This window comes from Stegodyphus dumicola, chromosome 2 (genome assembly GCF_044657685.1).
Source record: "Stegodyphus dumicola isolate Sdum_Otavi_A_Nest chromosome 2, ASM4465768v1".
In the NCBI taxonomy this organism is placed as follows: domain Eukaryota; kingdom Metazoa; phylum Arthropoda; class Arachnida; order Araneae; family Eresidae; genus Stegodyphus; species Stegodyphus dumicola.
Window position 1 is genome coordinate 228,569,809 of NC_140769.1, and position 14,725 is coordinate 228,584,533.

The 14,725-nt window shown below is 34.6% G+C and overlaps 2 protein-coding genes across 2 annotated transcripts in view; both read left to right on the plus strand.

Annotated features, from left to right (window-relative positions):
* LOC118188197 (uncharacterized) overlaps positions 1–14,725 on the plus strand; it is a 52,575-nt gene that overhangs the window by 25,251 nt on the left and 12,599 nt on the right. The window lies entirely within an intron of this gene.
* On the plus strand, positions 11,694–14,186 carry LOC118188196 (major heat shock 70 kDa protein Ba-like). Its single transcript, XM_035358571.2, has one exon. The coding sequence runs from the start codon at positions 12,020–12,022 to the stop codon at positions 13,925–13,927; it is 1,908 nt and encodes a 635-aa protein (XP_035214462.1). The 5' UTR covers positions 11,694–12,019; the 3' UTR covers positions 13,928–14,186.

Below are 14,725 nucleotides of genomic sequence, written 5' to 3' on the forward strand. Positions count from 1 at the left end.
CTGCCAAAACTACATTACACACACAGATATATATATCTAATTGCTTCGGAGCCCACAGGCTGCCCGCAAGGAAGCCAGTTTAAGACCACTACTTCACAGTATTGCAGTCTCTGAAAGCGGTGGTACAAGGTCAACGGAAGTTCGCAAAAATGAATGCCAGGCTACAAGCCCTCAATGCAATAATCATCCATAAAAACTGCTAGCTAACATCGCTAGATGTATCGCTTTTCTTCACTGTTGTGCTAGAATTTCCAACACGATCCATCGACTTCCAACAAGCAGACATACTAGGTGCAGATCTTCCTGTTCTGTTATGCTTGCTGATATTCCTGTCTCTGACATCAATGCGTCGAACCTTCTTTCATCCATTGCCTCCAAATATATATAATAGTAACAGCGCCTCTTCCAACATGGGCTGCGAATCCTTGGAGTAGGAAACCAAAAAAATTCGCTGTACATGTTCTGCCAATCCCACGATTCTTTCCCTTTCGTTGTATTGCTGTGCGTCGAGGTAAGTTTACGTACTGCCATGTAAATTCTATTGATTTTACCAGTACAGTGATTGGTACATTCAGACTTCAGGTCTAACCAAGAACTTTTCCTTTGTGCTACAATTTCTTCGAACAGCAATGTATATCGCATTTATCCGAAAATAAAATGTAAATCATTACTAGACTTTTTTTTTTTTTTTTTTTTTTGTCTATATTTTTGTTCTAAAATTTCGTAGAGTCTTATTGGGTAGTTTAATAAATAAATCGCAGAATGAGAGAAAGGAGTTTAATTATTGTATTATACAGAACAATTACATAGATTAAATATTAAATAAATCACATAGATAATTATCGTATATACATATACACATGGGGTTTCTCCGCATAGGTTTTGAATCCTATCGACGCGCTGTAATAACTTGGGAATAATTTATTGGCGTAATAGATGCATGCATATGAAAGCAAACACTTGCAGACGTGGCCATTCAGTTATTTCTTTTTTACTTATGGTTGAGACACTTTTTCATTAGTTCAACACAGATAACAAAAGAGTACTATTTTTAGAATTTTTACATCGGTACTGATAAACCTGCGAAATGTATTTGAAGACAGAAAGCAGCAAGTTGGCAGGTTGGAAAATTGAAGCAGAAAAGCGAAAAGTGACGCATTCAAAAGAAAACGTGGGTTGAATTACGACAAAGCCTCGAAGGTTATCTGCCTAAGGGGAGGGATGCCTTCGTGGAGGAGGGAAAATGACTCGTATACACGTTACACATGGGGAAAACCTCGAAACGCCCATGCTGCCAGCTCGTTCGCGGAATTCTTTAACCTCGAAACGAACTACTAGTGCTCAGCGACTTTACCGCTCGGCCGCTGGTGAACCCGAAAACGTGAGAGAGAGTAAACAAGTGTATGTTCTCAATAGAAATCTTTAATTGGACTGCATAAAAGGTGTTGGCATTGCAGCGTTATGTAACAATGTACGATGGGGATTAATTTTGAAATGACGTACTTTAGAGTAAATAAATATATTATTATAAGTAGTTACTATTTTTAGGACCGAAAAGAGAAGTATCCAAATTAAAACGAAGAATAAAGGAGTTATTACCAATTAAAATTAGAAGTTTGCTTTACATATTTTTGTCGTACATGTTTATATATACATTCTGCGTAATCGATAATTTTAATAGCCACGTCTAGCTGAGCAATTTCAATTTAGGCTTCCATGACCTTTATATGCAAGAAAACAATTAGGTAACAATGCGTCACTAATAATGTCCTTCGCCACAGGTAATGATGCTGTTACTGCAAGGATATTTATTAACCTATGTTTTTATTTCTTAAAACTTAACCTAGAGTTTAAGAAGGATCTTATATTCAATGACATCTTATTTTCTAATATGTGTACGTACAGCACACAAACCTTTTAAGATACACAATTTAAATGAAATACACTGAAAAGTAAACAATTAATTTTCTAGCAAACGCAACATTCTTGGTCATATGTGACTAAAAATATGATTATAAAGGCGGCTAGCTGTATGGATTTTATATTAAAATTGTCAAGGAGAAATTTAGATGAGTTATATGTAATCACTAATTATAATTTCATTCATAATTAATTGCGATAGAACGGTCGGATGAATGTAATCATTAACCATGCGACAATTCTTAATAAAAAGTAAAATAAATTAGATAACTCCTTACATTCTTCCACAGTTAAAAGAGCCAATGAAGACAGGCACGAGACCCAATCGACTACGTGGTAACTAATTATTTTTCACCATGTGTCGCTCTTGGGCCACCATTGTAGAATTTATTAATTTTTTAATGTAAAAAACACGAAAAATTGACAGTGCTATCCGCAAGACTCAAACCATTGATCTTCCATTTGTCATCTAGGCATGATGTTCATTTATACTACGGCAGCACGGACATGTGAATGCAATAATTTCTTACGACATCGATTAATAAGTTCATTAAGTTCTGAAAACTGAATTTTAACTGAACGCTCGTAACCTCCACAGCCAATTGGATGAACTAGTCAAAGAAAAAAGCAGTTTTATGTTAAACTAGACATCATCCGAACGTGGTTCATGGATCTTGGTATCTCAGTTGAACAGCACCTCTCCGTAGGTCTTAGGTCGATCGAAATCTAAGATTTAATAATGGCACTCGATTAAAGCAGCACGTTAGAGGAATAGGCATTCGCATTCCCTCACACCTTCACTTGGCAAGAACATGTGATGCCCCAAATAAAAGAAAGAGATCGTGAGTTTCTGTAAATAAATTTGTCTCAGCAGAAAATAGTATGTAGTAGTTAAACCAGACTAAAATGGCTAACTTAAAGAGGTTATCACATATGGCTACAGTCGCTGCTAGACGGGACTTTTCTAAGAAACGAGATTCTGGTAGTTTAAACGGGGGGATTCCTCAAAAAAAAAAAGAGCCTCGCTGGAAGCGCAGTCCCGGCTAGCTACGGAAATGATGTTGCGGCTACGCGGGATTTTTTTCAAACCCTCACCGAAAATGTCTCGGCTGGAACTCTGTCCCGGGTAGAGATAACCAATCAGACGAAAGTTCTGCTTCTGAAGGATCACGTGATCCCAATTTGAGCGATAATCGATTACTGTTTGGCGTTCAAGTCCTTGTAGTAAGTGAAAATGGTAACCTAGCTACGTGGGTTTCCGGGAATTGTGAGGGTTCTGAGAATTGTCCCTTTCGACATCAAATCCCGCGTAGCCGAAACATAATGTGATTGGGACCTAAGGTGTTGGTCTTCTCTGAACATAATCCTGAAGACCCAATCAAATATGTTCTCATAATACTGGCCACTTTCACATCTAGTCATTATGAGAGCTGTTACTGTTCAGTTTTGTTTCCGATGACCATCCATCATTCCAGACACTTGAATCTTTTGTGGAGGCGATTGCCTTAAAAAAGTGATGCTTTATACAGTGTTTAATTTATGTTTTTAGAAATCCTAATCACTTTGAGATCACACTAAGGTATTTCACTAATATGTACGTACACGCACGCAGTAATTTTTTTTCCCAATTTCTAATCTGTAATATATATAACTAAGAATACAGAGGAACCTTTTGCACCTTAAGAAGTTGGCAAATTGGTTAAATTATTATGGCAAAATTCTTGAGGGAAGAGATATCTTTGTGGAGCATTTTCTAACGGAAACTGGTTGTTATTTACGTGTCATATGTGGAGAGAAATACGATAACTCCATGCAATTAGTTCTTTGCCCTGGATCTGAAACCATATCGAACTATGAGTATCCAATATTGTCATGTATTCGGCCATTAGTATATTGATTTTAGCTAGGTTTCATTGCATATATTAAACCTATATTTATTCATTCTTACTAAGCACTACAAGTAATACACCGATTTCGGGCGTTTAATTAGCTTGCTTTACTGCCCAAACAAAATCTTACGTACACTCCTATTAAAACGTGCGTACCGTACGCTCCGTATGTCTTCATACCATTATCCGCTCCTTATAGCCAGCAATGGTTGTCATTGATGTCCCTTTCTTTCATTCTCTCTGAAACAAAATATCACACACTGGTTTCTTTGCTGAAATTGTTGCTTATTGTATTGGCATAATCTTTCAAGAGTTTTATCGTAATGCATTGTTCAATTCTCATAGCCAGAAAATTTTTCTGCTCTTGTGTAATCTAAACCCTAATTGTACTAAAGCAGTAATAAACAGAAGCTAATCAACGATTAAACACAAATGGCGGTAATAATGCCAATGGTTTCCGGGAGTTATCATTCAGAGGAAATGCAGAGGTTAATAAGATCTCGAGGTTAGAAAGTGATTCAGAAAAGAATGAATGGAATGACTTCGGGAGATAAAGCTATCAACGCTCTTGCTTACTTCACAATGCTGCACTCTGAATTGGGTCGACATTTGGTATTCAAAGTGCAACTCAGCTCAGCTAATTCTTTTAAAAGTCGGCAGCTTTTGAAATATCTAAAGTGAGTGTCGTTTTACAAAGCAGATGCGGCTGTCATGGTGCCGTCTGAATCTGAGTGTAAGGGGAAGGAATGGGGAAACGACTATAATTTTTCTAATGTAAAATACATATTCAAAATGAAAATTGCGTCAGAAAAGAAAGACATATCAGTTACCAGCTACCTTCCACGCACGGAAAAGTTACGTTATGTTAACAAGTACGGCAAAACATACGAGGAGTATCTACATAGGGAAATAAGTGTTTTCATAGAGGGCTATCTAAAAGAAACTGAGACTTACAGCACACATGGTAGTGTAACGTGTATACGAGCCAGTTTTCCTTAGAAAGCCCTCCACGAAGGCATCCCTCTCTTTAGGCAGATAGCCCTGTGCTTTGCCATAATTAAATAATCCAATCCAATCCATACAGCACACATGGTTGAAAAACCGCTTGAAGTCAATTAGCGGACTACGAATTCGAGTCAAACTCGTGACAAAAGATATTTCACACTCCGGTTGCAAGGCATCTATGATACCTTTTCATATAGTATAAGCTTCAGGAAAATTAATTTTAAAATTAATTTTTGACATGTTTGGCACTTCATTAAGTCTAATACCTGAGGCTGCTCTTTAATTCGGCAATGTATCGACCTACTGCGGTTTTATCTGATTCGACTATTTACGGGCGCAAGAACAAGATACGTATTTTGCATACATATTACGCGATGCTTTATATGCAAACTGCGAAAAGCATAAAATGCAGCAATGAAGAGGAAAATTCACAGAGAAGTGGAGAATCTTAAAGAATCTGAGTGATGGCTATTTTCAGTAAGAAAAAAATATTAAAGACATTTTAATTTCTTTCTTTTGTTCTGGAGACTAAATACATTTATTTACGGAATTTGTGTTTTTAAGATGCAAATGACAATGAAAGTGAGAGGTTAATTATAAATATAAAATTAACTAAAATTAAGAACTCAAAGTAAATTAACTAGGTTAAATTCCTTTAGTTGTCAAAAATTCAGTTTTCTAGGCTTACTTTTAGAGCTAAGGTGTCAAATGATCTTCTTTTTGTCAAATGATCTCCTTCTTCTTTTTCAGTGTGTGAAATGCTAAATACTCGCTGGAATGATGTGACAACTTGCCAAGAATATTTAGCCAATTTATCTAATATTCAATTAGTATCTAATATTTATCTAATATAATTTAGTATCTAATATTCAAAATACATATGAAAAGATGTATAGAATATTAACATCATTTACAACAGAAATTATAATAGAAATAATATCTAAAAAAGGCACAAATCATTTGCATTTGATGGACACAGTTTGTCTTTTATTCAGAGCATCAAAGTAGATATACCGAATTTTAGGTCAGGGACAATTCTTAGTTGTTATATTCGCATTCTTAGTTGTTATATTCGCAGTTGTTATATTCGCATAATAATAGTAATAATAATCGATTTATGCTAATTTCGGTCACCGAAATTAGCATAAATCGGTTATTATTACTATTATTATTATACTTTTGTTTTTATTTCGGACACTATTTAGCTGTAATTCAGTACAATGTACTAAAGCAAATCTGCTTTATAAAATATGATTTTACTTAATTGTATTTCATAAAATTTAATTTTACGAGTATATTAAATAACATGAATTGATTATAAACCAATAAACCAGCCTTTTTAACGCAAGAAGAAATTCCCCCACGCCCCAAACAAGGATCATACTGAAGAAAATAATTAATTTGCAGAAACAAAAAAAAAAAAAAAAAAAAAAAAAAAAAAAAAAGCATGAAGTTAATTTTTTTATTCTCAACTTCAAAGTAACGGCTTTCTTTAAATAAATAATGAGGTAAATTGAAATCCAAATATTTCAGGTTTTAAATGAAATATCTTGAAGAATTTACGATTAAATATCATAAAATTAGCAAAATAATAATAGATAAAAGTTTAAAAAATATAAAAATCATAAAATTAAAAAAAAATAAATAAATAAAACTCATCATATCTTGATTTCAGTTCAAAGCCTAAAACAATTTTAAGCTAAACAATTACGATTAGCCTACTAATTTAAGAATCAATCCCTCAGGAATTCAAAATATAGAACATAAAATCACATATTTCAAAACAGAAAAGTAGCAACGCCAAATGATAAGGAAAAGCACTTCTATGGATATTATCCCGTCATAATTTATCTAATAAAGACTTATGCGCTTTATTAATAGTAGAAAGACATAACTGTAAATTCATTTAACTGGATCCCTTATGCACGAGACTTGGAAGAAATATTTTCTTTAAGTTACAATACATTTATTTCGTCATAACGGAAAATCCGCGAATGAAAAATAACACACAGCACCCAGAGATTTTCGAGTTTGAAAAGACGAAATTGTTTGTAATGATACTATTCAATAAAATACAATATATTCTACATAATTATAGTTGAATATGAAAATATAATAATTAATTGAATTATTAATGTACTGAAAAATTCCATTGTGGGTTCTTCACATACAGTTGCCCATCTAATGATATAGCATAATAAAAACGTTATATATAATGCTTAATTTTAGTTTGCAGCTTTTAAATCGAATGAAATTAATTTTAATCAATAACTAAGCTGATTAGCAAAAAATTTTATAAGGATAAGAATTATAACTTATATTCTTATGTAATAATTATTGCCTTGGTCATTGCAATTACAACTGACAATCGAGATGATGTTTTAATCACCAGTGGTAAAGTGGCCAAATCTTGGAATTCTAGTAGTATTTTATTCTTGTACTGAAGGTTGAATCTGTTCACAAATTTATGACTTCTTTATGAATAACGTTAGTACAGTCCAATTTATTTAGCAAGCTTTCCATGGAGGGCAGCTACAGGCTACAGTTAGCCTTAAAATATTAAGCCGTTATTAGCTAATCATCAGCTAGGTGATAGATCTGGAAAATACGAAAGCAGTATTGGTTTCGAAATTCCTTTAAATATTCATTTGGTTATTATTCATTCCTATTTCCTACTGTTATGTCATGATTTAGATATACGCTTATTTGAAATATAATAACTAAATTTAAGAACTTTCACAATCAGGAATTATTTAAATGTTTTACGTTTACATTTTTAGCCCAAAAGAGACTTTAGTCCCGTAACAGCATTTTGCGTTGTATCAGTATAATCGACGTATCACTTTTCAAGTTGTTGCCACCAAATATTATCGCTCTGTATTATATTTAAAGAAATTGCATAAAGGAGACTCTGCATGAATGTATGTATATTTCTCGCACTGTGAAAATACAACGGTCTAGGTACTAGAGCCATCAAATTTTGAATAACGTAGTCTTCCACCCGAACATGGGCACCTGAAAGCCCGAACTTTGAATTTGTTTTGTTACCTGCTTCATATTTTGTAAAACCTGAAGAATTTTTGATTAAGAAACTCAACGGTTTCAAAGCCAGCTTAAGCAACACTGTACGGGAAAAAAACATTTTTATCTCCCGCGCGCGAGACTGCCTGTCGGGAATTATAAAGTTACGCTGTTTTTAAATATCTGGTGATTTTGCTGTTGAATCGAATTTTATGTGGCGTAAGCGCCAAGAACGTTATATTTAATAATTAAAGTAAACATACAGAACGTTTATAATAAAAAGACAAATAAAAATTTGTAAAGCGTCAGCGTATCTTACTAAAATGCGACAGCATATCTTACTTAGAAAATTGAACTTTGATTGGATGAACTGAGAAAGACTGGAAAAAAAAAAAAAAAAAAAATAGAAAAATGTATGCCAACACTAAAATTGGCATAAGGAATTCCAAACATATGCTGCTGAGCTGCTTTTAAAAATTTTTGTAATTTTGCAGTTGAATTGCATACGGCGTAAGTGCCAAGAAAATGATGCTTAATAATAATGCTAAAAAAAGACAAAAATAAACAAAATAGAATAAAATAAAATTGGGTAATAGGAGTGAGGGTAACTTTATTGAAAAAAAGTACTGGGAGAGCATAAAAAAAAACTTATATTTGGCGAACGTTGAAATCTTACCTTTCAGATTTTTAGCCCAAACGGACGCTAGCCTGGAAGGGTTATTAGTCTCAAAACGGCATTTTGCGTCCAATCACTTTTCAGATTGCTGCCACCAAATATTATCGCCTTGTATTATTAAAAAAATTAAATAATGAAGAATCTACACGAATGTATGTATGTTTCTCGCATCGTGTGTGTGTGTGGAATGTCGCATCGTGGGAAGTACACACTGTAATCAAATTTTGGATAACATAGTCTTCCACCTGAACATGGGCATTTGGAGCACCGAATTTAGAATTTGTTTTATTATCTGTTTCATATTCTGTAAAACTTTAACGTATTTTTGATTAAAAAATTTAACAATATTAAAGCCAGCAGTGGCAACACTGTAGGAATAAAACATTTTTATTTCCAGCGCGCGAGACTGTCCATCCGAAATTCTAAAGATATGCTGTTTCTAAATATTTTGAACACAATGTGGCGTTAACCCAAATGCTCTAGAAACGCGTATATGAAAAAACGCCCGTTTGGGCGTAGTACAAAATCGTAATTTGGACGTAATACACTGCTACCAATAAGTATTTGGACACCTGTGATAGAAAGGAAAAACTAACTTTATTCAAAATCAATAGATGGTAGAGCCTCCACGAGAGGTAATTACAGCGTGGACCCTCCGGGGTATACTTTCCACAAGTCATTGTATGACAGCTAGTGGTATTTTCTTCCACTCGGCTAGGAGAAGACAGAGAAGTTCCTTCACCAATTTTGCACGGGTAGTGCACCCCTGAATTCGGCGATGCAACTTGTCCCAGAGGTTCTCGATAGGGTTCAGGTCTGGACTCTGGGCAGGCCAGTCCATTCGATGAACTCCATTGGCACCATACCAAGCCTTGGTTAACGTCAAAACATGACAACTGGCATTGTCGTCCTGAAAGTAACAGGGGTCCAACCCGTAATACTGCCACAACGTAGGAAGCACATTGTCATCAAAAATAGTGCAGTAGGCATCGGAGTTGAGCTTACCATGAATGGGGACCAAGGGTCCCAGCTCATACCAGCAGAAACACCCCCTGACCATAATTCCACCTCCGCCGAACTTGACTGTTGGCACAATGCATTCAGGCAGGAGACGTTCTCCAGGTAGACGCCAAACCCAGACCCTGCCATCCGAACGGTAAAGGGTGAACTTTGATTCGTCACTCCAAAGATCCCATTTCCATTGATCTACGGTCTAATTTCGATGTGCTTTGCACCACATTAACCGAGCAGCGCGGTTGGACTTTGTGATCAAAGGCTTATGGGCAGCAGCACGACCATGAAAACCAAGCACATGTGCTTCCTTACGGATGGTATTCATTGAAACAATACTCCCGGATGCCTGCTGAAACTCCTCGCGGATGTGGGCCATCGGTTGGGTGCGGTTCTTCCGAATTTCTCTGGACAGCACTCGTTGGTCTCTATCTCCCAGTTTCGTTGGTCTGCCGTCTCGGGGCACATTCCGACAATCACCGCTCACCTTCCACTTCTTAATCACATAGGCCACTGTCGATTTTGGGTACTTCAGATCGCTAGATATGTCCCTTAAGGATCGGCCACATTTTTGATACCCTATAATTATACCTTTCTCGAAATCAGAGAGGTCCGAACTGCGAGGCATCTTGTATGCGACTAAAACCGATGCTGTTTCCTACACGATATATACCGGCGGAGTCCGTGACGTACCTTACGACCGCAGATATTGTCATTTGCATAGGTGTCCAAATACTTATTGGTAGTCAGTGTATAAAATCTATTACGTCCAAACGGAGGTTTAAGATTTAATTAATTTTTTTTTTAAAATTTTCAGTTTATTTATTTTCAATATGAAATTACTCAATATAAATTAAAAGAAGCGGTTCCCGTTTACAGATCCATAAATTAACTGCTAAGCTTCAGAACAGACTATTAGATCATAACAAAATATTTGAATTAAATTACATAATACATAATCCTAAAATATGAACTCAAATTTATAAAAATTCGGATTTATTAAAACAAAATAAATCATTACATTTTAAACATACAATTGTCGTTAAAATAAAACTAGGGATATGGTTTTCCTTTTTTCGATTTTAAAATATTTTTCATGAAATAATTTCTCACATATAGATTTTAAACTTCCGACTGCAACGTAAATAGAATCAATGACGTGAATTCTTTTTTTCTTTAAATAATTTTAACACAGATTAGCTTTAGAAAATACTGTGCCAGGGGAAGAAAAAAAAAAAAAAAAAAAAAAAAAGCCAAAGTAAAAGGATTTTATACTTTTCCACTTTTTTTTCACTTATAAAAGATATATTCTATTTGTAAAGCATGCTTATTGACAGAAAACTGACAGATTGACATGAAATTAAAAGAGTAATCAATCTTCCTGCTTTAAGGTGCAGAAGTGACCGGCTTGACGCTTCACGTTTAGAGAGTTCTGCCTAAATAAATCTCTTCATTACTGACACTTGCAGCAGTCTTACTTTCTTACTTCTGACAATACAATTTTTCATTATATTTATTATGCTTTTAAATTTACATTTATGGATGCTCGCAGTATTAAATATTCATATCCCCTTCGTTAGCGATTACATTTCCAGCTTTAATTTTTTTCTGTATTTCCTTTTTATTTCAAGAAAAAGGAACGAACTTTACTTCACTCAAAACACATGAACAAGAATTTTATTTTGCTTCAATAAATATTGATTATTAAAAAGTAAACGTGAAGGAAATTAAAATTTCTCAATTTTCATTACAATTCATGAGAGTTCGACTAATCACTCTGAACAAGTAATTATTCATACCACTTATTAACCCAAACTGCAATATTATATGAAACGTAAACATTAAAGCATTTTCTGACGCATTCAAAATTTATATTGTTTTTAGATTAAGGAATTAAGCTGTTGCAGTAATTTCTGGTAATCATACTACTGAATTTTCTAGAAGACGCAAACGATAAACAGGAGAAACACACTCGAAAATTCCAGAAATGCCTTTTATCGGCTAAAGATGGCGCCACGAAATACAGCTACTTTTTTTCGACTCCACCCATTCACATTTCTTGCGCAATTTAGGATAAGAGCAGAAATTTCTAGAACGAAATTACCTACTAAGTGTTTGAAGTTTTTAATAACTAAATCATAAAATAAAGCCTTCAAGTAATATTAAAAAACGCTATAAAATATATTATACTATTTACGAGGAAACCAAAACAAAATTTACAATCTTTGTGCTTACAGTTCTCCAATAGATGGCAGCACTAGAGTATTGCGTCAAAGATCTCTGGAAAATTCCCGAAACAGCGGAGCGTTTATAAATATGAGTTCTTGGTTCACCATGTAGAATATTAGAATACTTTATATGAGAATTGTCTTGCGATTGCAGCATTTGAGCGCTTTGAATTATTTCCATTTCTTGTGGTGATACAAGTTCTTGTGGTACTACACTGAACTCTATTGAACTGTTCATTGTGAACCGTATTTGCAAACTGTAATACAGAATGCCAAGTGGCAAAGCACCTGCAATTGGTATAGATTTGGGTACAACTTACTCATGTGTTGGAGTCTTTCAGCATGGACATGTAGAAATAATTGCCAATGACCAAGGCAATCGAACAACTCCCAGTTATGTTGCCTTCACAGATACAGAGAGATTGATTGGTGATCCTGCAAAAGCCCAAGTTGCTCTCAATCCAGAAAATACAGTATTTGATGCAAAGAGACTGATAGGAAGAAAGTATGATGACCCTAAAATTCAATCTGATCTTAAACACTGGCCATTCAAAGTTATTTCTGAAGGAGGAAAGCCAAAAATCAGTGTTGAATTCAAGGGTGAAAAGAAGGTCTTTAATCCAGAAGAAATAAGTGCAATGGTACTAACCAAGATGAAAGAAACAGCTGAAATGTATCTTGGACAAAAAGTTGAGGATGCTGTCATAATAGTTCCTGCCTATTTCAATGATTCACAACGTCAAGCTACAAAAGATGCTGGAAAAATTGCTGGTTTGAATGTCTTGAGGATAATTAATGAGCCTACTGCTGCAGCTCTTGCTTATGGATTGGATAAAAATTTGAAAGGTGAACGTAATGTTCTCATATTTGATTTGGGAGGAGGAACTTTTGACGTGTCTATCTTGAGTATTGATGAAGGATCTCTTTTTGAAGTAAGGTCTACAGCTGGAGATACCCATCTAGGTGGAGAGGATTTTGACAATCGAATGGTTGCACACTTTGTAGAAGAATTTAAGCGTAAATATAAGAAAGACATCAGATCAAATCCCAAGGCAGTTAGAAGACTAAGAACTGCTTGTGAAAGAGCCAAACGAACCTTGTCCAGCAGCAGTGAGGCGAGTATTGAGATTGATGCACTCTTTGAAGGAATCGATTTTTACTCCAAGATTTCTCGTGCCAGATTTGAAGAACTGTGTATGGACCTCTTCAGAAGCACCCTTGAACCTGTGGAGCGGGCCTTAAAAGATGCAAAGATGGATAAAGGAAATATTCATGATGTCGTTTTGGTTGGAGGATCAACACGCATTCCAAAAATTCAGAAACTGTTAAAAGACTTCTTTAATGGCAAAGAACTCTGCATGTCCATTAATCCTGATGAAGCTGTTGCATATGGTGCAGCAGTTCAAGCGGCTGTGCTGACCGGAGATACAAGCGAGAATATCAAGGATGTGTTGCTTGTTGATGTGACCCCACTGTCCCTTGGCATTGAGACAGCAGGAGGTGTAATGACGAAAATCATTGAAAGAAATGCTCATATTCCATGCAAAACATCTCAGATATTTACAACTTATTCAGATAATCAGCCAGGAGTGGACATCCAAGTATTCGAGCGGGAGCGAGCTATGACAAAAGATAATCACCTGCTTGGAAGGTTTCAGTTATCTGGTATTCCTCCAGCTCCTCGAGGAGTTCCTCAGATTGAAGTGACTTTTGATTTGGATGCCAATGGTATACTTCAAGTATCTGCCATGGATAAAAGTTCAGGTAAATCACAAAGTATTACCATAACCAATGACAAAGGAAGATTAACAAAGGATGAAATTGAAAGAATGCTGCAAGAAGCCAAGCAGTATGAGAGAGAAGACCAAGAGCAGAGGGAAAGAATAACATCTAGAAATTCTCTAGAAAGTTATGTATATTCTGTGAAACAAGCTGCAGAATCTGCTCCAGATGATAAACTCTCATCTAGTGACAAGTCAAAAGTAAAGGATGTTTGTGAAGGTGTCATTCAATGGCTGGATAATAATACTTTGGCAGAAAAGGATGAGATTGAACATAAAATGAAGGAAATACAAAGTGAATTGTCACCAATAATGACGAAACTACATCAGGGTGGGGCAGCTGGTGGTGCAACAGGTGGCAGCACATCTGGACCAACAGTAGAAGAAGTAGACTAAATGCATTATGTGTTAAAAGATTATTAACCAAAGACTTTGTGAACTGTTCAAAAGACAATTACCAAAGAGTTAATCAACTGTATTTCAATTAATAATAGAAATTATGTCAAGCATATATGGAAAAAAAGGTAATGTCATTTCATTGTGAATTATTTCTTATGATCATTATGTAATGCCACTTATAAATAATTATATACTTTGTATATTTGTATAAAATTGTAAGTTATTGTAAAATACTGTATATTTAGAAGTGAATAAATATTTCAATTACTGTTTTAAGCATGTTTTATATTTATTTACTTGTAAAGAAACAAAATTGACGTAAATGATATGCTTAAAAATTTGTTTAACAAATTGGATATTACTGACAAAGTGTAATTATTTATAGAAGATTTCTAATCAAAAAATTATTAAATAATTTTAACTGTTTTCAACAAACCTACCTATAAAAATACAGCAAGCCTCTTTAGTACTATTTTATAATATACTGGTAGATAATAATAAGAAATGAAGAGAGTTAACTGATGTGTAAAGAGTTAAAAAAAAAAAAAAAAGGTTTTGTATGATATAAAAGTATTTGGGAAACATAATAGCCTTAAATTCTGAACTAATTCTGTTGGGTGGTAAATGTAATTTGGAATTTTTGGAGTAAGCATACGAGTTTTATAGTGGGGAAAAATTGGGTTGGTTTATAATGTTCATAAATATGAATCTTTTTATGTAGCATATGCAATCAAAATGTTAAGAAATAAATTGTGAAATATAACTTACATTAAAAGAAAGACATGCGTAAGTATG

Bases quoted from the DNA above. Each gene is read 5' to 3' on its own strand.
- LOC118188196 (XM_035358571.2), top strand. From the start codon at position 12,020: ATGCCAAGTGGCAAAGCACCTGCAATTGGTATAGATTTGGGTACAACT.